At 38.8% G+C, this 17,513-nt stretch overlaps 2 protein-coding genes across 2 annotated transcripts; both read left to right on the top strand.

The window, feature by feature from the left end:
- The first annotated feature begins 2,062 nt into the window (after window positions 1-2,062).
- On the top strand, window positions 2,063-8,613 carry LOC126926822 (uncharacterized). The gene is made up of 3 exons (XM_050743211.1): window positions 2,063-3,065; window positions 8,092-8,340; window positions 8,413-8,613. Exons 1-3 carry the CDS (start codon window positions 2,937-2,939, stop codon window positions 8,482-8,484), a joined length of 450 nt encoding a protein of 149 aa, XP_050599168.1. The 5' UTR covers window positions 2,063-2,936; the 3' UTR covers window positions 8,485-8,613.
- A 212-nt stretch (window positions 8,614-8,825) lies between these two features.
- On the top strand, window positions 8,826-13,045 carry LOC126926776 (CREB-binding protein-like). The gene is made up of 7 exons (XM_050743115.1): window positions 8,826-9,005; window positions 9,084-9,203; window positions 9,285-9,586; window positions 9,898-10,308; window positions 10,396-10,708; window positions 10,799-11,213; window positions 11,307-13,045. The coding sequence occupies exons 1-7, from the start codon at window positions 8,841-8,843 to the stop codon at window positions 11,780-11,782; spliced, it is 2,202 nt and encodes a 733-aa protein (XP_050599072.1). The 5' UTR covers window positions 8,826-8,840; the 3' UTR covers window positions 11,783-13,045.
- The last annotated feature ends 4,468 nt before the right edge of the window (window positions 13,046-17,513 follow it).

The raw sequence follows: 17,513 nt of genomic DNA, 5'->3' as shown, positions 1-17,513 counted from the left end.
AACGGAAAATGTGCATCCATTATTTCCTTATGGAACGAAAGAAACTTTTCGGACTACCTAATAGTTTCGTATTGCCATAAACGGAGAAAATTCGAACTTTCTAAGTAACGTAAACTAAAACTCGAAATTCGTTAAAGTAAAATTGAGGAAAAATCAAATATTGTGCATAGTAACTTTCTAAATTTTTATGTACAATGTTCGTCGTAATAATATCAACGATAGAATATAATCAGAAGAGTACGCGTGCGATAAATTCGATCGTGCGTTTAAAAAGAAATAAATGAAAATTTCAATAAGAACGTAGTTGGCGATTTAATAGAATTTCAATAGAATTTCAATAATGGACAAGAATTTCGTTATTTGTCCGGTAACGTCGTTGTGTCCATTTTCGTAAAAGCCAGATTACGATTGCACGTTTTTCTCGATTCGAAGCTTCGTCGAGTTTAATCCGGCGACCGGTTTAGGCTACAGTATGTTTCAAATTTCCAGCCCTTTGTATGCAGAAAAATCATTCGACCCGATGAACCGCGTGAAATGTAGAAGTTCACTGATTCAGCGAACGAAAATAAATCGCATGTAATATTAAATCGATATCGTCGACCTGAGGGCGAACTTTCTCTTTGGAATCTCGTATCTTGGACACGTCGAATCAAACTTTCGAAATTCGATATTTCCACCGATTCAATGCTACTCGTATGACTTTGATATTTGTCGATACAGCCCGGTACACGTGTAACGACATTTGCGACTTCGACGCATGGAAAATCCGTCTCGCAAAATGTGCGCTAGCCTGTGCTGAGCTGGTGAATGATTGTCACGTTAGAACGAAGTAGCTTCAATAAATAATTGATATGCAGCGAAATAAAGAAAGTTGTGGCAAAGTAAAAATTTTAATGTAAATCTTTCGATGGATTCAAAGGCGTAATAAAAAAAGGTAATAAAAAGATTTCGAAGCAGAACTAGATTATTTGAAATTCTCTGACGAAAATGATACGATAGAAGGTCCTTTAGTGCGGAAATTACGTTACAGAATTTTTTCGAATGGAAAGAACACAATGTAGTTATTGATTTTGAAGAACGTTCCATAAAATATTGAGTTACTTAAGCTGCTTATATTTTGATTTTTGAAAATAAGCAAACGCGTATTGTTTATCATTTTATTGTTAACTTATTTATTCCATCTTTTCTATTATTCGTTATTTAATATTAAAAATTACACTTATTTTCTTAAAGTTGATTCATATAATTATCATGCTTTCTTTTATGAATTAATTGAATGTTAACGCGTCGCGTAATTTATAAGTATTAAGAAAAATCGTTTATTCGAGTACATTATTCACCTGGTGTAATGTCACTCTATTAAGAAGCACGAAAGAATATATTCTTGTTCGATTTATCACGAAAAATAAAATCTTGCACGTGTGTACAAGCTGTTGGTTTCATCCAAAAACTACGACGCATGGGATAGAGAAACAGATATATATGCAAATGCACGTAATATATAAGAGAAAAACGTATGTACGAGTCCATAAATCGAAGTACGAACTGAAGAGGGAAATTTAAATTTTATCGAAAATTCTACTTCTAATCGACGTCTGCGTAAGATACGAGGACTAGCTGTTGGCGAGATACGGAAGCAATTTGTAGGTTCGATTTTAACGTCTAATAACTTCCAATGGCTGTCTGATATCCGCACGGTAACATTTCCAACGAAATAACGAGAGCGATTCGCAAAAGAAAATATCGACTCGCAACATTCGTTCTGGGCACGTGCTGCGTGAGCGCGTCTGCGTAATCCGTTTTTAACGGGCGAAAAAGTCAGTGTTATTGCTAAAACGAACGTACTAGGAAAAAAGTAGCGAAGCGTAGAACTTTAAAAATAAAACAACATTTTTCCACGTTATATTCCTTCTGATATTTACGAAGCCTTCGTGTGCCAAAAGAATCTGACATTCTAATGTGACAATAAACAGGAAATCTTTTAAGCAAAAAGAAAAAAAAAATACATATATCTCGAGTTCTCATTGGGATTAGGGGCGTGTAACGAATCTTCATTTAGATTAACCATTGTTGTTATACGATATGCATGATATTTACTGGTACCGATATGATTACAGTACCGATATGGTACAGAGTTTGACAAGTAACCGTGGCAATTAGATACTCGAGATGCCAATGACAATGATCTTAGGTTCAATAACGAATCCACGGTCAAAGGGATAACAAATACGTCTTCTTCCAAAGTCTAAGTCGTACTGAGCTTACTTGTCCACAATTCAAGTGTAACTCAACTTACTTGTCTACGATATAAGTAGAACTCAACTTACTTGTCTACAGTATAAGTAGAACTCCCTCAGTCCAAATGGAACTGCACTTATATACTCGTCTCTGTACCCCTCGGGTCAACTATATTTTTAAGGAGATCTATACAATTACTCCATAGCTTTGTTAGGTAAAAACGTCCATGCCATGACCGTGGCTACGTTTAGCGACCAGTTGTGTCACTTCGAGCCCAAGCCTACTGTCATAAATCTCGGGTAAACATAGTCGGATTAAATCATAAACAACTACTTCTGAGTTTTATTATTTAAGTGCAGCTATAATAAAAAGTCTAGACTAAAGTATTGGGGGTCTTCCCAAAAATTCCAAAAGAAAGGCCCCGATGTCCTTTTATCTCCAACATGTATATAGGAGAAATAAAATAGTATAGTAATTTTTTAATTGCACACTAAATTAGTATTAAATTCCATACGATATTTTCAAAGATCTTGTATCTTTGAATCTATCAGATTTGTTTTTAGATACAAAAGAAAATTAATAAAAATGTGACTTATTTTTATTCATTCTTTTGTACTGTTCGATCGTTCTCCACTATGATACGGTTTCAACGAAGAAACGTTTTATTTATGTTCAAGTGAGAATTTACCTAAATCAAGATGAGAAGCCCGAATGTGAATGTGACGGCAAACTATGGCGAGCTTCAAATCGTCATAGAGGAAAGCACATCGGGCGAAGAGGAAGAGGAAGGGCGAAGGAACGAGTCGCCTCCGCGTGGCATGGATAATGTATGTTTTTTTTTCTTTTTATTTATTAGAATATTTACAATCAATTCTCGTTGAGAATTTTCAGTAACTTAGTTTGGCGTGATACAATGACATGGATTATAATAGTTTTATATTGTTGGTTCTAGTAGAAACTAAGGATTTAATCTAGAGGGTATTTTCTTTTTAGTCTGCGGATCTGGTCCGTCGTGTCCAGTAGTTGGGTGACTAGTGGGTTGTGGTGGTTGTTGACTCTTGTGTTATATCTGCTTCTGAACTTGTGTATTTCATCTTTGACTGTAGGTATCTTGAGGTCGCGGTGGATTGTTTCGTTGGTAACATACCAGGGTGCATTTAATAGGGATCTCAGCGTTTTCGATTGGAAGCGTTGGAGTATTTCAATGTTGGAATTACTTGCTGTTCCCCATAGTTGGATTCCGTAGGTCCAGACAGGTTTTATTACGGCCTTGTAGAGGGTTATTTTGTTCTGTATGTTTAGTTTGGAGCGTCGGCCCGTGAGCCAATAGAATTTTCTTAGTTTTTCCTTTAATTGCTTTGATTTCTCTGAGATATGTTTTTTCCAAGTTAGCCTCCTGTCCAGGGTCATGCCCAGGTATTTTACGGAGTCCTTGCTTGGGATTATTGTGTTGTTAATGGTGACCTGGGGGCAGGTTTGTTTTCGGAGCGTGAAGGTTACATGAGAGGATTTTTTTTCGTTTATTTTGAAGCCCCATTTTTGGAACCACTTTTCCATGGTGTCGAGACTTCGCTGGAGAGTGGATGAGGCAATTGTCGGGTCTGCGTGGGTAGCTAATAGTGCTGTATCGTCGGCAAATGTTGCTATTGTTACCTCGTTTGATATAGGTAAGTCGGCAGTGTAGATGGAGAACAGTAGGGGTCCGAGGACACTACCTTGGGGTATGCCGGATTCTATTGGGAATGTTACGGAAGAGGCGCCTAGGCATTTAACTATGAATTGTCTGTTGGTTAGGTAGGATTTTAAGATGGAGTAGTATGGATGGGGTAGGATCTTTTTGATCTTGTAGAGTAGCCCCACATGCCATACTTTGTCGAATGCCTGTTGGATGTCTAAGAATACCGCTGAACAGTATTTTTTCTTTTCAAGGGTTTGGCTGATCATGTGGATTATGCAGTGGATTTGCTCTACTGTTGAGTGTTGTTTTCGGAAGCCGATTTGGTGGTCTGGGAGTGTTTTCAATTCTTCTAGGAGTGGGAGGAGACGATTCCTGAGCATTCTCTCGAATAGTTTAGACAGGGTAGGTAAAAGACTGATTGGGCGATAGGAGGTGGTTTCATATTTTGGTTTACCGGGTTTAGGGATGAGGGTGATTAGTGAGATTTTCCAAGCCTTGGAAAAGTGTTGAAGGCGGAGGATAGCGTTAAAGATTGATGCGACGAGTGCAATCCCTTTTATGGGAAGTTCCTTGATTGCTTTATTTCCTATTAGGTCGTGACCTGCTGCTTTCTTGGGGTTTGGCCGACTGATTGCTTGTATAATCTCTGCAGAAGTGATGGGCTCAATAGGAGGGGACATTTGGAAGGGAGTGTGCAGGTATTCGGTAACGTCTGCAGCAGCTACGGAGGAATGGAGTTTGAATACTTCAGACAAGTGTTTGGCAAATAGGTTGGCTTTTTCTATAAGGCTACGCGCCCATCCGCCTTGCGGGCGGCGGATTGGAGGTATTATTTGTGGGGGGCGCGTGAGTTTCCTGGAGGCCTTCCATAGTGAGTAGTTGGAGTCGGCTGTGGGGGACAAGCTGGCGAGATATTTGTGAAAACAGTCATTATTGTAGTTTTTTATGGTTTTGGATAGTTTTCTAGTTGCGTTGTTTAGTTTGCGTTTGTCCTCCGGTGTTCTATGGGTCTGCCATACTCTTCTTAGTCTACGTTTTTCTGCTATTTTTTTTAGTATGTACTGGGGGTATTCGTGGTTGCTGGTGGACGTTTTTGCCGGTGTGGAGACGCGGATAGCGTTTATTATGCTCGCATTTAGGTATTCCGTGGCTGCTTCGATTTCATCATTGGTTTTTAGTGAGGTTGAGGCTGAAGTTGTGTGGGTAAAGACTTCTCTAAAGAGCTGCCAGTTGGTGTGTTGGTTATGAATGGAGCCATTAGGTGTATTCTCGATGATAGTTGAACTGACTGTTACTATCACGGGGGAATGATCAGAGGAGAGATCAGCCGAGGAATTGATTTGGACGTGTCTTGACGAGATATTTTTAGTTATGAAGAAATCAAGGAGATCGGGTATTTTGTTTGTGTCGGTGGGCCAGTGTGTGGGTTCGTACGTGGTAAGGTAGTTGAGGTTGTTGGTTAATATGCTGTTGAGGAGGTTTTTGCCTCTTACTGTAACCAGTCTGCTGCCCCATTGGGTGTGTTTAGCGTTGTAGTCTCCTCCGGCTATGAATTTGCTGGCCAGGGTGTCCAGGAAGTGGTCAAAGTCTTCTTTGGCGATGGAGTGTCTGGGAAGGCAGTATACAGCTGAGGTGGTGATTGTACCATGACAGTCTTCTATTGCTACGTTTGTTGCTTGGAGGTAGTCTTTCTGGAATGGTTGAAGTTCGTAGTGCTTGATGTTTGACCTGATTATGATTCCGGTGCCGCCGTGAGCCTTTCCGCTGGGGTGTTGGGTGTGGTAGAAGTTGTAGCCGTGTATTTTGAGGTAGTTTTTGTCGGTGAAGTGGGTTTCGGATATGAGCATCACATCGATTTGCTGTTGTTTTAAGAATAGTTCTAGTTCAAATTTGTGCTGAGCTAGACCGTTGGCGTTCCACAGAGCTATTCGCATTGGTTTTATTTTGCTTCTGTGCGTATGAATTTGTCCATGAAGAGTGTGAGTAGTGACAGCAAGTTGTTAATTTGCTCAGTTTGCTTCTCGATAAGTTTTTCGAGTCTGGTAAAGTTGTCTGTGTTTTGTGGGGTGGGAATTCTATTTTCTGTGTGTACAATGTGTGTTTTCGAGTTGTTTACGTTTCCTTGCGTTGCCTGCGCATAGGATACTGTTGGTGTAGTGAGTTTTTGGGGTTTAGGTTCTTGTATGGTTATGTCCTTGGGTCTCAGTTTTGGATACACTATATTATGTAGTGTTTGTAGGCTGAGCATCCTTTGTAGTTCGCAGGATGCTCTCCTTGACAGTGGATACACTTGGCGGGGGTTTCCGGGGATTTAGTGCATTGGTCAGTGGGGTGATTACCTGCACATTTTACGCACCGGAAGTTGTGATTGCAGTATTTCTGCGTGTGGCCGTACCTTTGGCACCTCTTGCATTGTATTATTTCTTTCTTTACAAGAGGTGGCTCGAACTTAACTATGGAGTTCATCAGCCGATTGATATTGTAGATTTCTTTATTGTTTGTTTTTTGTTTTAGGTCTATAAAAAATAAGGATAGTGGGTTTTTTGTGATTCTATGCCTAATGTTACTGATGTTAGTTACTTCGTGGCCGTGATTTGACAATTCGCATTTTAGTTCGTCTAGATCGACTGAGTGATGGATATTGCGTAGCACCACTCGAAATGGTCTTTCTTGTTTGAGCTGGTATGTGTGGAATTTAGCGTTTAACGTTTTTAATAGCTTGGTTAACTTTCTATAGGCGTCTGGGTGGGTCGGCAGTATTTTCACGTGGTTGTTGTTAATCTTTAACTTGTAGTCCTCTTTGCTGATGTCTTTTTCGATAGTCTTAATCATTGACTGTATGTCGATTACGTCGTTAATGAATATCGGTGGGGGAGGGGGAATTCTTTGAGTATGGAGATTATTTACCTTTTCGGTTGTAATCATGGAGTCTTCCGTGGATTCCAGTATTGAAAATCTATTGTAGGTGGTCACCTGGCTGGCTGATGGTTTAGTTTGACTCTTGTTTACATTTGTCTTGGTTGGTTCGAGCTTTCGTTTTTTCGTGTGATGGTCGTTTACCAGGATAGATGTGTTGCCCTCTTGCCACGGGGGAGGAAAAATGGCGGTGTTATAATTTAGCTCCGGGGAGCCTGTTGGGAATGATAGAGCCATCATCGAGCTAGTTAATTCAGTGTGAAAGAACTAGTCGAGAGGCTGTTAACCCCTGGCTAGGTTAGTTGGATTCGCTTTCGACAGATGGGCGTCACGTGGAATTTTGTGAACTTCACAGGGCACTGGACACACGTCTGCACGTCTCGGCACTCAGCAGCAACTGGATGGTCACGTGCTGTTTTGTGAACATTGCCGGGCACTGGACACACGTCTGCACGCCTCGGCACTCACGAACGAACCGGATAATGTATGTGATAATGTATTTTTAGTGTATCCTGTTAGCTTAACAAAACATAACGTTGTTCAACGTTTGCATAATATATTTAAAGAAAAAGATTGATCGTACTTTCTGATCTGAAAAAATAGCTCTGTTTATACATTATACATTATACATGTGTATGGGAATTAACTAGTGTCTATATAGTTTCACACTGACAAAATAGTTTCGAGTTACTTAAAAATAGTTGCTTGATTCAAGCAACTGTACGCGTTAACAAAATAGTTTCAAGTAACTTGAAAATAGTTGCTTGATTCAGGTAACTTGACCAATCTGAATCATCATAAAAACTTGGAAGGATATTTCAAGCAAAATTACAGATTCACATTGGTAAAATAATAGGTTCACATTGACAAAATGGTTTCGAATTGCTTGAATTCAAATCGTTTGACGAAGCAACATGACTAATCTGAATAGTTTAATTGTCATCTTTATCCAAGACTCGCATAGTCAATCGAGCCATTCGGAAATCACATTGACCAACTCCAAAATTGAAAAGTAGAGAAAAGTAATTACAAGTATCGCAAGTGGTGAGACAATATGCGATAAAAATGAAAAGATGAGCGTGGCATTAAGCTCTAAGGAACTAGAGGTTTTGTGAGAATCAATCGTGTACTTGGACGATGAAATTGCGAAATTGTGAGATTGTCCAAAGATGAAGTTGGTCAATTTGACTTTCGCCAGGCTCGATCGTCACTACGACAGTTCTCGCGTATCGAAACTATCTTGATGTTTGTGTGGACAGGTGAGACGAATGAGCGATCGTGGCGGAGAAGGATCGGGACATTCGGTCGTTACGATGGAAGCAGAGCTACCGACTTTGTTTCGCCGTCGCGAATCAGTCGCCTGTTTTCCTTTTGGAGGCGTGACTAGAATATTACCAACTCGGCGAGACCCAGCGTCCAGAATGTCCGCACCACCGAGCGGTAGAAGAAATACGCACTATCTTCGGTTGGACATTATGGACGACATCGCATACCTAAGAGCGAGGGAGGTAAGGATCTTTCGTTTATTTTTGTTGAAGTGATCACCACTTCTAGGAAAACTCCACATCTGGTCTTTTTAGCTTTCTCAAGCGCTGAAGCCATCGACAGCATATAGACAAAGGAATAGCAGGGAGGCAGACCCAATACGGTAGACAGGCGACGTTGGCTTCGGGGTTCTCAGTCATAAAGTAACACTGCTAGCGTGCGGATCTGGACCAGCTCAAATTGTATTCCTGTATTTCATTATTAAGTCAAATATATACTTTGTATCTTACACTTTATCCACACGTTTTTCTCTCTTCTCAACAGGTTATGGGCCCAGGGCCATATATAATATAATGGGATGTAATATTAGCAGTAAGTATTTAGGATTAATTTATATTTATTATTTTTTTTAATAATCGAATCGTATTCTTACGTTTGAAAATAATGCACGTTTTAGCCTATTCAAGATCCTGATCCAGTTATTAATTGTGACCTTATGGATGGCCGCGATGCTTTCCTTACAATGGCTAGAGAAAGACATTATGAATTCTTTTCCTTAAGGCGCGCGAAATTTAGTTCTATGTCTATGCTATACGAATTGCACAATCAAGGTCAAGACAAGTTTGTCTATACTTGCAATAATTGTAAGAGCCATGTAGAAACAAGATATCATTGTACGGTTTGTGATGTAAGTATTAAAACAATCATCTGTAAACATGTATCATCCAATTTTCAAACAATCTAATGTTATTATTTATTATGCTAGGATTTTGATCTGTGTATAAGCTGTAAAGAAAAAGACGGTCATCCTCATCATATGGAAAAACTTGGTTTAGATTTGGATGATGGTTCATCGCCGGCCGATGCTAAACAAGCTAATCCACAGGTAAAAATATATTTTTATTAACTGAATATATTAATAATTTTGCTATGAATATTTATAATAAATATTTTTATTTTATAATAGGAGGCGCGTAAACTTTCAATTCAAAGATGTATTCAATCGTTGGTGCACGCGTGCCAATGTAGAGATGCTAACTGTCGTTTAACAAGTTGTCAAAAGATGAAGAGAGTAGTAACGCATACTAAAGTTTGCAAACGAAAAACGAACGGTGGCTGTCCAATCTGTAAACAATTAATAGCGTTGTGCTGTTATCATGCTAAACACTGCCAAGAGACTAAATGTCTTGTTCCATTCTGTTCGAACATCAAACATAAGCTGAAACAACAACAGCTTCAACAGCGGCTACAGCAAGCGCAGTTGTTAAGGTAAATACGTCAGTAGTAGTGGTAGTGGTAGTAGTAGTAGTAGTAGTAGTAGTAGTAGTAGCAGTAGCAGTAGTAGTAGTAGTAGTAGTAGTAGTAGTAGTAGTAATAGTAGTATTAGTAGTAATAGTAATAATAATAATAATAATAATAATAATAATAATAATAATAATAATAATAATAATAATAATAATAATAATAATAATAATAACAACAGCAGCAACGTTAGAATAATAATTTCCAAAGATAACTAGGTGTATGTATATCCTATGTATATAAGTTAGGTGTATATCTTTCTTTTTAATGTGTTTCAGGAGACGAATGGCTGCAATGAATAGCAGACCCACAGGTCCAGTGGGAGCGATGCAATCCGGACAACAGAGTTCAAATGTTACTATGACCACAGGTGTTGCTATGAAACCAGGTGTCAGTCCTACCAATTTACCTTCGCCACATCAACCTGGAATAGGATTGAAACCTGAAACTCAAACGCCACCTGCTCACGTTCTCCAAGTTGTTAAGCAAGTACAAGAAGAAGCTGCACGGCAACAAGTACCGCATGGTTATGGTAAAGTAACGCCAGGTGGTGGAGTTGGTGCTGGAGTTGGCGTAGGAGGACAAACAGGTGGCGTAATGCCACCACCTCCTATGCAACGTCCAATGCCTGTACAAATGCCAAATCCTGGCGGTACACATCTTATTCCAATGGATCAATGGACAGCAAGGTGAGTTATTGAATATAATAATTAAAATACCGTACACATATATGTATATAAAAAGAGGTATTAAAGCTACACCTTTATTTACAGTAGGTATCAGCCAAGTGCACTGATGCAACAGAATCCTGGTTTGAGACAGCAAACGCCGCAACAGTTAATGCAACAGCAGCAACAACATCAAGGGCTGCCAGCAATAGCTATGGGAGGACAGATGCCTAGGCAAGCTGGAGTTCTCGGTGGTCCGGTTAATCAAGTTGGTCCTCAAACTCAAAGCAACATGCACAAGCATGTATTGCAGCAACTTATGCAAACTCTAAAGAATCCCCATACTCCTGAACAACAAAACCAAATACTTCAAATACTCAAAAGCAATCCACCGATTATGGCTGCTTTTATCAAACAACGGGTATGACGATTAATTTCTTCTATATTATTTGTCTGCTGACATTTTCGATTTTAATAATTTCTATTACCATATAATTTTTTAAATTAATAGGCACTCGCTCTAAATCAACAACAAAGTGGTCAATACGGTGGAGGAGTGGGCGGACCTTTGGGTCCTAATCAGCCGCAGCAACAACCTGCTCTGCAGCATATAATGTCTCAGCAGCAGCAGCAGCACCACCACCACCACCACCAACAACAACAACAACAGCAAGGCAGAATGCAAATACAGGCAATGCTAAATCAACAGCAGCAACAACAGCAGCAACAGCAGCAACCTGTTCAACAGCAACCACCACAATGGTATAAACAGCAAATGCTAGTATTGCAAAGGCACCAGCACCCGTCACAGCAGCAACAACACCCGCAGCAGCAGCAACAGCAGCAGCAACAACAACAACAACAATTTACACAACCACCAGCACCGCCTTACGGTCAACAGCGACCTATAAGGCCGCCCCTTCTCGGTAAGAATTATTTAATTCTGGAGAAAACGAGATTCGTCGAGCCGCTTGGTTCGTGGTCTAACGCTTGCCACGATTCCGCGTATTCTTCTCCAGGTTATGGTGGCTTTAGCGAACAAGGATACGGTCAACCTGGCTTAAAACCAACACCACCTCCGGTACCTTCTCCGCAAGGTGTGATGGGGCCTCCAGGGATTTCTGTACAGCAACAATTAATGCAGTCCGTTCGATCTCCACCGCCAATTCGTTCTCCTCAACCAAATCCTTCCCCACGACCGGTTCCTTCTCCACGTAATCAGCCAGTTCCTTCTCCTCGATCAGGGCCGGTGCCATCGCCTCATCATCATCCACCTCATGGTACACCAACACATTCACCGGCTCATGAACTCGGTGGGCCAAGTGAAATGATGCTTTCGCAGCTGAGTGGTGGAACTGGTGCACCGACTGGTCACCCGGGTACCATGCCACATCATCCATCTCCAGCTCCACCACCCACTAGTGGCACAGACTCGAGTGAAGTGACGCCCATGACGCCACAAGATCAACTTTCAAAATTTGTCGAAGGATTGTAGTGACTATTAGTGAAGTCGGTTAACACGAGTGACTATGTTAGTGGGCGAACGATGATCTTGCATCGTATGTCAACCGTTTAGAAAGAACGGTCGCTGTTCCACCTCTCTGTCATGAGAACAGAGAGAGTAACTTCCATCCGTTCTGCGTTCCTAGCTTCGTGGAGATCAGGTACAACTACTTACGTCCGGTACACTGACCAAGTGCTGATGTTCAGAGACGGGTCAGAGTACCACTGGTGCGACCAAATTAATCCCGGATGACGCGTTTCCTTTTTCTATCTCCGAGTTAAGGTGCAGGAGCGATACAGCGTGTTGTGGTGCTACTTAGATGCTCCGCGAAGATTCTACAGCTGGCTCAATGGACACTTGAACTTACGTTATTGTATTCTCGTATCTCAACCTCGGCTCCCCAATTGCGAACCAGTGGAACGACGAGAAACAATTAATTTGAAACTATACACACATGAAATCAAGAGAGACTATTAATACTTTATCCCCTAATACACATACATATACAAAAGAAACACACACTATGTCTCTGCCCAAACTTTTATTCCCCTTACACATGACTTTTTCATCTATATCACCTTCCCTCGCTGCTGCTCGTGCAGGCTGAGTGAAATCGTACAAATGTGTTGTGTATACTTAACGTTAATTAATAATTAATAGTTCAAATATTATTAGCGTAGCGATTATATGCAGTTATTATATACCACTATTATTATTATCGTGACAAGATGCAAAGTATATAACAAGAAAAAAAAAACGAACTGTATGAAAATGGAAAGATATTGAAAAAGAAATCAACAACATTGTATGTAAGGAAGGGAGAAAAGAATTTAGTGGAAAGTTAAGTAATGTCAACTTAGGTTAATTTGTTATTAAGAGATCGCAACGGTTGCCGAAGGTTGTGCCGAAACCTTAGCACCATTAAATTTTATGGATCATTCTGAAATTAACCTTCAAAGTAATCTGCTAAATTGTCCTATGGGAAAGAAACCTAATAACAGGACAGGCGAGACAACGCGGATTAACGGTGTCGCAACCAAAAAGTAGAAATTCACAAGCTTACTAATGGGAGGATTTATAAATCGTGTTAATTTTGACAACAAAAGTTTTTCAAACCGAGGGTCCAACATGTACAGTTCAATCAAAATATGTAGCTACGAAGCGTAATCGAAAAGGACCCTCGCATGAAAATCGTTCTGTACATACTATACTATTATTACGATAATAATAACGATTATTATTAATTTCCCTGTCTATTATGAATTTATTATTATTATTATTATTGCTATTATATATAATTCTTATTGATTCTTAATTATTATAATTACTATTATTACTCTACTACTACTACTATTATTATTAATAATATTATTTTTATTATTATTCTTCTTCTTATTATTACCATTATTACTATTAATATTATCACGAAAGAAAAATTCAAAACATATAAGTATAGTGTTAATATTCGGGAAAAAAGCGAGAAAGGGATCCACACACACGCGTTATAATTATAATAGGATATCTCTGTGCACGATAAACCCGAGAAAAGGAAATACAAATACAGATACAAGTACACATACATACCGAAGTATGTGACTATGCCAGTGCTGTATCATAGTAAACTGTAAGTGTAACTTTTCCTCTCTCTTTTTTCTTCGATACCTATTTAAATGACTAGTTGGTAACGAATGATGCGTGAAGGTGTACTTCTGAAGTCCGTTTCGTCGGATATTTTTTAAATACACGATGTACAATGTAGCCACCATGTAACCAAGCTATAACCGATTTAATCATAATCAGAATCATTAATGGCACATGCAACCGGTGTAAGATTCATATTTAAACGTGGCGTTTCCGTCGACGAAAGCGCGGTCCGATTCGAAACAAAAAGCCAGAGAAATCATGACCCGTTTGAGAGACACGTTACCTCTTGAAAAATGTATTTGACTCATTCTGATACATTTATCATCAGATATATCTATATACATATAACATCGTACATTTCCATTTGTCTTATATACATCGGTACCCTTTGAATTCGTTATAAAAGAAGGCAAAAAGCATTTTTCTTTTTTTTTTATAAAAATAAAGAAAGAATCTAACGAACGATTGGCGAATGTTTTTTGCCTTGAAAATTTTAATCGCGGGGTTGGACGGGGGTAAGTTTAACGAGAATGGTTCGTTTAAGATAACCGGTTTTCTTTCACTCAATTAAGTTCCAAATTCGAAAGATCGCTTTTTGTTATTTTTAGACTATTTTAAATTCTTTTATAAATCGGTTAATGTGAATCGTCAATCGATTCCGAAACATTCCTTTTGTTATGTATTCTCTTTCTCGCCCTTTCTTTCCTCCATCCACCGGTTTTTCTCTACGTCCTTCGTCCCTCGGACTAGTTTTATAGAAAGAACGTCGTAGATTCGTCTTTCCAAGATCGTCATATAAAAGGACAAAAAGAAAGAGAAAAAAAGATAATTATGTAGAATTATGTGATAGCAGTTAAATCGAGCGGGTCAACTATAAATCGGTTGAGAAACAAATCTTGTCGTGCGTCTGAAATTTCTAAAAGTGAGATGAAAACGATAAGAAACAGAGTAATACAAAGAACAAAAAATAACAATCTACGAAATGCGGATGGTTATCGACTGTAGATTTAAGTAAACGATTTTACTAGTAAAAAGAATAAACGTAACGACGAAGACCCAAAAGTATTTGGCTTAGTATGGCTGTGTTTAGGGCAGTGTTGTAAATCTGAAAGTGGTATACCTTTTTTGGTAGTAAACTCTTTAAGAGCGAACAATCGAACGCTATTGTGTACCAATCCGACGATCGCGATCTACACGAGTCATTTTATCGTTTGATTTTATTAATAATTAATTACTAACGAAGATGACACAATTGCTAAGAATCGGCGTTCATTTGCGAACGAATCGTAAAAATACGATATGTGATGGGTGTGTGTGTGTGCAACAGATATAAAGAAAAATGAGTTTTCTCTTTCTGAAGATAGTTCGAGCACATAATTGCGAGTGTAAAAATGGGTCTTAGTGTGTTCGAACATCGAGAAAGAGATGGATTGTAGATTCGCGAAAGATTACTTCCGTAGATGATAAAAAATAAAAAGAAAGAAACGAATGAAACGGAAGCGGTTTGCACGTCGGATTTGTTGGCACGTCAGCGTTCGTGGACAATTTATTATTGTAACGAAAAGTGAACGATACAACACTATATATATATTATATATGTACTATATATACTATATATGTATTACATATATTATATATATATACTATATGTATTATATATATATAATACATATACTATATATGTATTATACGATTTGTTTTTCTTTTTATATTATCAAACACAATATAGGTCGCGGTTATATCATGATGGAGTAAACGTTAATTAATTAATTAATTAATTAATTAATTATTCGATAGACGATAATTGCAAACAAAACTATGGAATATAATTATTATTATTACGCTATTATTATTGAAATACCAACTATAGAGTACTACTTTTTATTATGACATTTCGTAACTAGTGAATTGATTATCTGATTAAAGATTAATGAGACGCAAGTGTAACATTTATCCCCCTCGCTCCTCCCAGGTAAAAAAAGAAAGAACTCACACCGTTCTTCATCCCAGTCTCTTTTTCTTTTCCTAAGGAAAAAAGTCTCGAGAGGGACAATGAGAAATTTCTCTCGATACAGCCCCTCGAATCCTGATCCAACACTGCATCGGTCACGATAAATGTACAATATTTAATATAATGCGCTTTCCTTTATTTATTTTTGTCGGTGGGATTCACGTCGTTCTCGCTAAACGAGACAAACGGAAATGGAATGAAAAGATACTGTCACCGTCGCCATTCAGATACCTTTTTGTATCCCCTGGTGTAAAGACCGTTCGCAGAGTGACTTCGGAAAAACTTTAGTTAACGTCTTGTTTGCCCCCGTGTTCGCTATTCATTTTGTAAACGCGTTTTGTAAAATATATATGTTCGGTTTAGATGTGTGAAAGTTAGCCTCACGATATCCACTCGGAGAGGGGAAAGTGAATTTAGGTTTTTGCTACAGTTTTGTACTCTTGGACGTAAAAAAGACTTCGTTTTTCTCTTAACGTAGATAAGAGATAACGTATTTGTAACGTAGATAAGAATACTGTATGTTGATGTTCATGAATATTTAACCGAATATTGTTATATTATTATTAAAAAAGAAGTTTTAAAAATACATTCCATTTTTATTTTTCTCTCAGCTCAGGTTATATATGTACATACGTGTATCTGTTCTGCCGCGCAACACATCTGCACGCCATCCCGCGCGGCTTGCCAACCAACGGTCTACGTGTCGTCCTTCGAACACTCCATAGGCCCAAGTACCCACCATAAAGTTGCAATTCTAGCCGCATTGTTCGCACACATGGTCTAAGCACATCTGTTTGCCAAAAAAGACTTTCTAATTCCAGAAGTGTTTTCAGCTGGTTTTTTAGAAAGGTCCTTGGGTTTATTACGTGCTCCTAAGAATTACGGAGAAAGCGAATAGCTAGCCAAGAAAACAATCAGGTTTCCCCATGAACAAGGTCATCTATCAACCACGATGGTAGGAGACATTCTCCCCATCCCTTCAAGCATCCGCGTAGGGCAAAACCAATCGACATCGCGGATTATTACCCTCACTTTCTTAACGAAACGTGTAAACAACGAATCCGCGTTCGTCATGCAAAAGGGCACACCCACATTGAACTTTCTTCCGTCTCAACGTTAGAGCGCCAAGTTAGTCAAAGATCTAACGCCGAACTTCTAACATTAAGTCTAATACCGTGCAGCGTGATAAGTTATTAAGTGTTTATGTCTATTCAATCGTGTATACTAAGTGTTGAAAATATATATTTTAACTCTGTGAGCCACAGTGTTATCATACCTGAATCACCCCTATTATCTTAATCGAAATACGGGGATCGAACTATTCGTGGTGTCGATCATTCTAATCGTAACGGGAATTTACGACTCCCGTTGACGCGTATTCTAACGACCGCGTCTCCCCGCGATAGCTCGAAAATACAGTATCGAAAGACCAAAATCCTTCTTAAGAAGTATTTCTTATCGATAGTATTTATATAATCGCGAAAGAGTTACTAAGAAGGAAACGAATTATTTTTATCTTATCTTCCGAACAGAGACGAATCTTCTTATCCGTATACATCGAAACACTTTGAATTCTTTGTCACATTGCGCGTGTATCCCTTAATAAAGTACATATTTCAATACTCACAATGTGAACAACTAAAGTTTTTCTGTTAACTCTGTTATATTTGCCACTTTACTTGCTCTCACTTGCTACTACTCGTCTGTTCAGCAACTTCGCTTCGAACAATCGTTCGATTTTAATGTTTGTATATTTATTTAAAATTATTCGTTTCTCACCACGTGCACGATATATGGTCTCTTTCTAACTTTTTTCGAAACTTAGCCTCTTCTTACGTATCATTCGTATATTTTACACGATATTTGTACATAGAATTTCATTAACAAGATATAGCATTCAAACGCGTATGTACCCTTGTCTCGACCTGTCGACAAGTTGTACGGATTTTCAATTAGACGAGGACTTATATTTTAGTTCCATCGGATGGCAGAAAAATAAAGAAAAAGGAAGAACCAAAGTACAGTGCGACCTTCTGGCTTTCAAGGACTCCTAGGTTTTCACTGTCT

This window comes from Bombus affinis, unplaced genomic scaffold, assembly GCF_024516045.1.
Source record: "Bombus affinis isolate iyBomAffi1 unplaced genomic scaffold, iyBomAffi1.2 ctg00000059.1, whole genome shotgun sequence".
Classification (NCBI taxonomy): Eukaryota; Metazoa; Arthropoda; class Insecta; order Hymenoptera; family Apidae; genus Bombus; species Bombus affinis.
The sequence above is the reverse complement of the archived record's forward strand: the minus strand, read 5'-3'. Positions and strand labels throughout refer to the sequence as shown.

Excerpts from the sequence above, each read along its gene's own strand:
- LOC126926822 (XM_050743211.1), top strand. The coding sequence starts at position 2,937 with ATGAGAAGCCCGAATGTGAATGTGACGGCAAACTATGGCGAGCTTCAA. Across the intron at positions 3,066-8,091 it reads CTCCGCGTGGCATGGATAAT|GTGAGACGAATGAGCGATCG; the intron begins GTATGTTTTTTT and ends TTGTGTGGACAG. Across the intron at positions 8,341-8,412 it reads CATACCTAAGAGCGAGGGAG|CTTTCTCAAGCGCTGAAGCC; the intron begins GTAAGGATCTTT and ends TGGTCTTTTTAG.
- LOC126926776 (XM_050743115.1), top strand. The coding sequence starts at position 8,841 with ATGGCTAGAGAAAGACATTATGAATTCTTTTCCTTAAGGCGCGCGAAA. Across the intron at positions 9,204-9,284 it reads CTAAACAAGCTAATCCACAG|GAGGCGCGTAAACTTTCAAT; the intron begins GTAAAAATATAT and ends ATTTTATAATAG. Across the intron at positions 10,709-10,798 it reads CTGCTTTTATCAAACAACGG|GCACTCGCTCTAAATCAACA; the intron begins GTATGACGATTA and ends TTAAATTAATAG.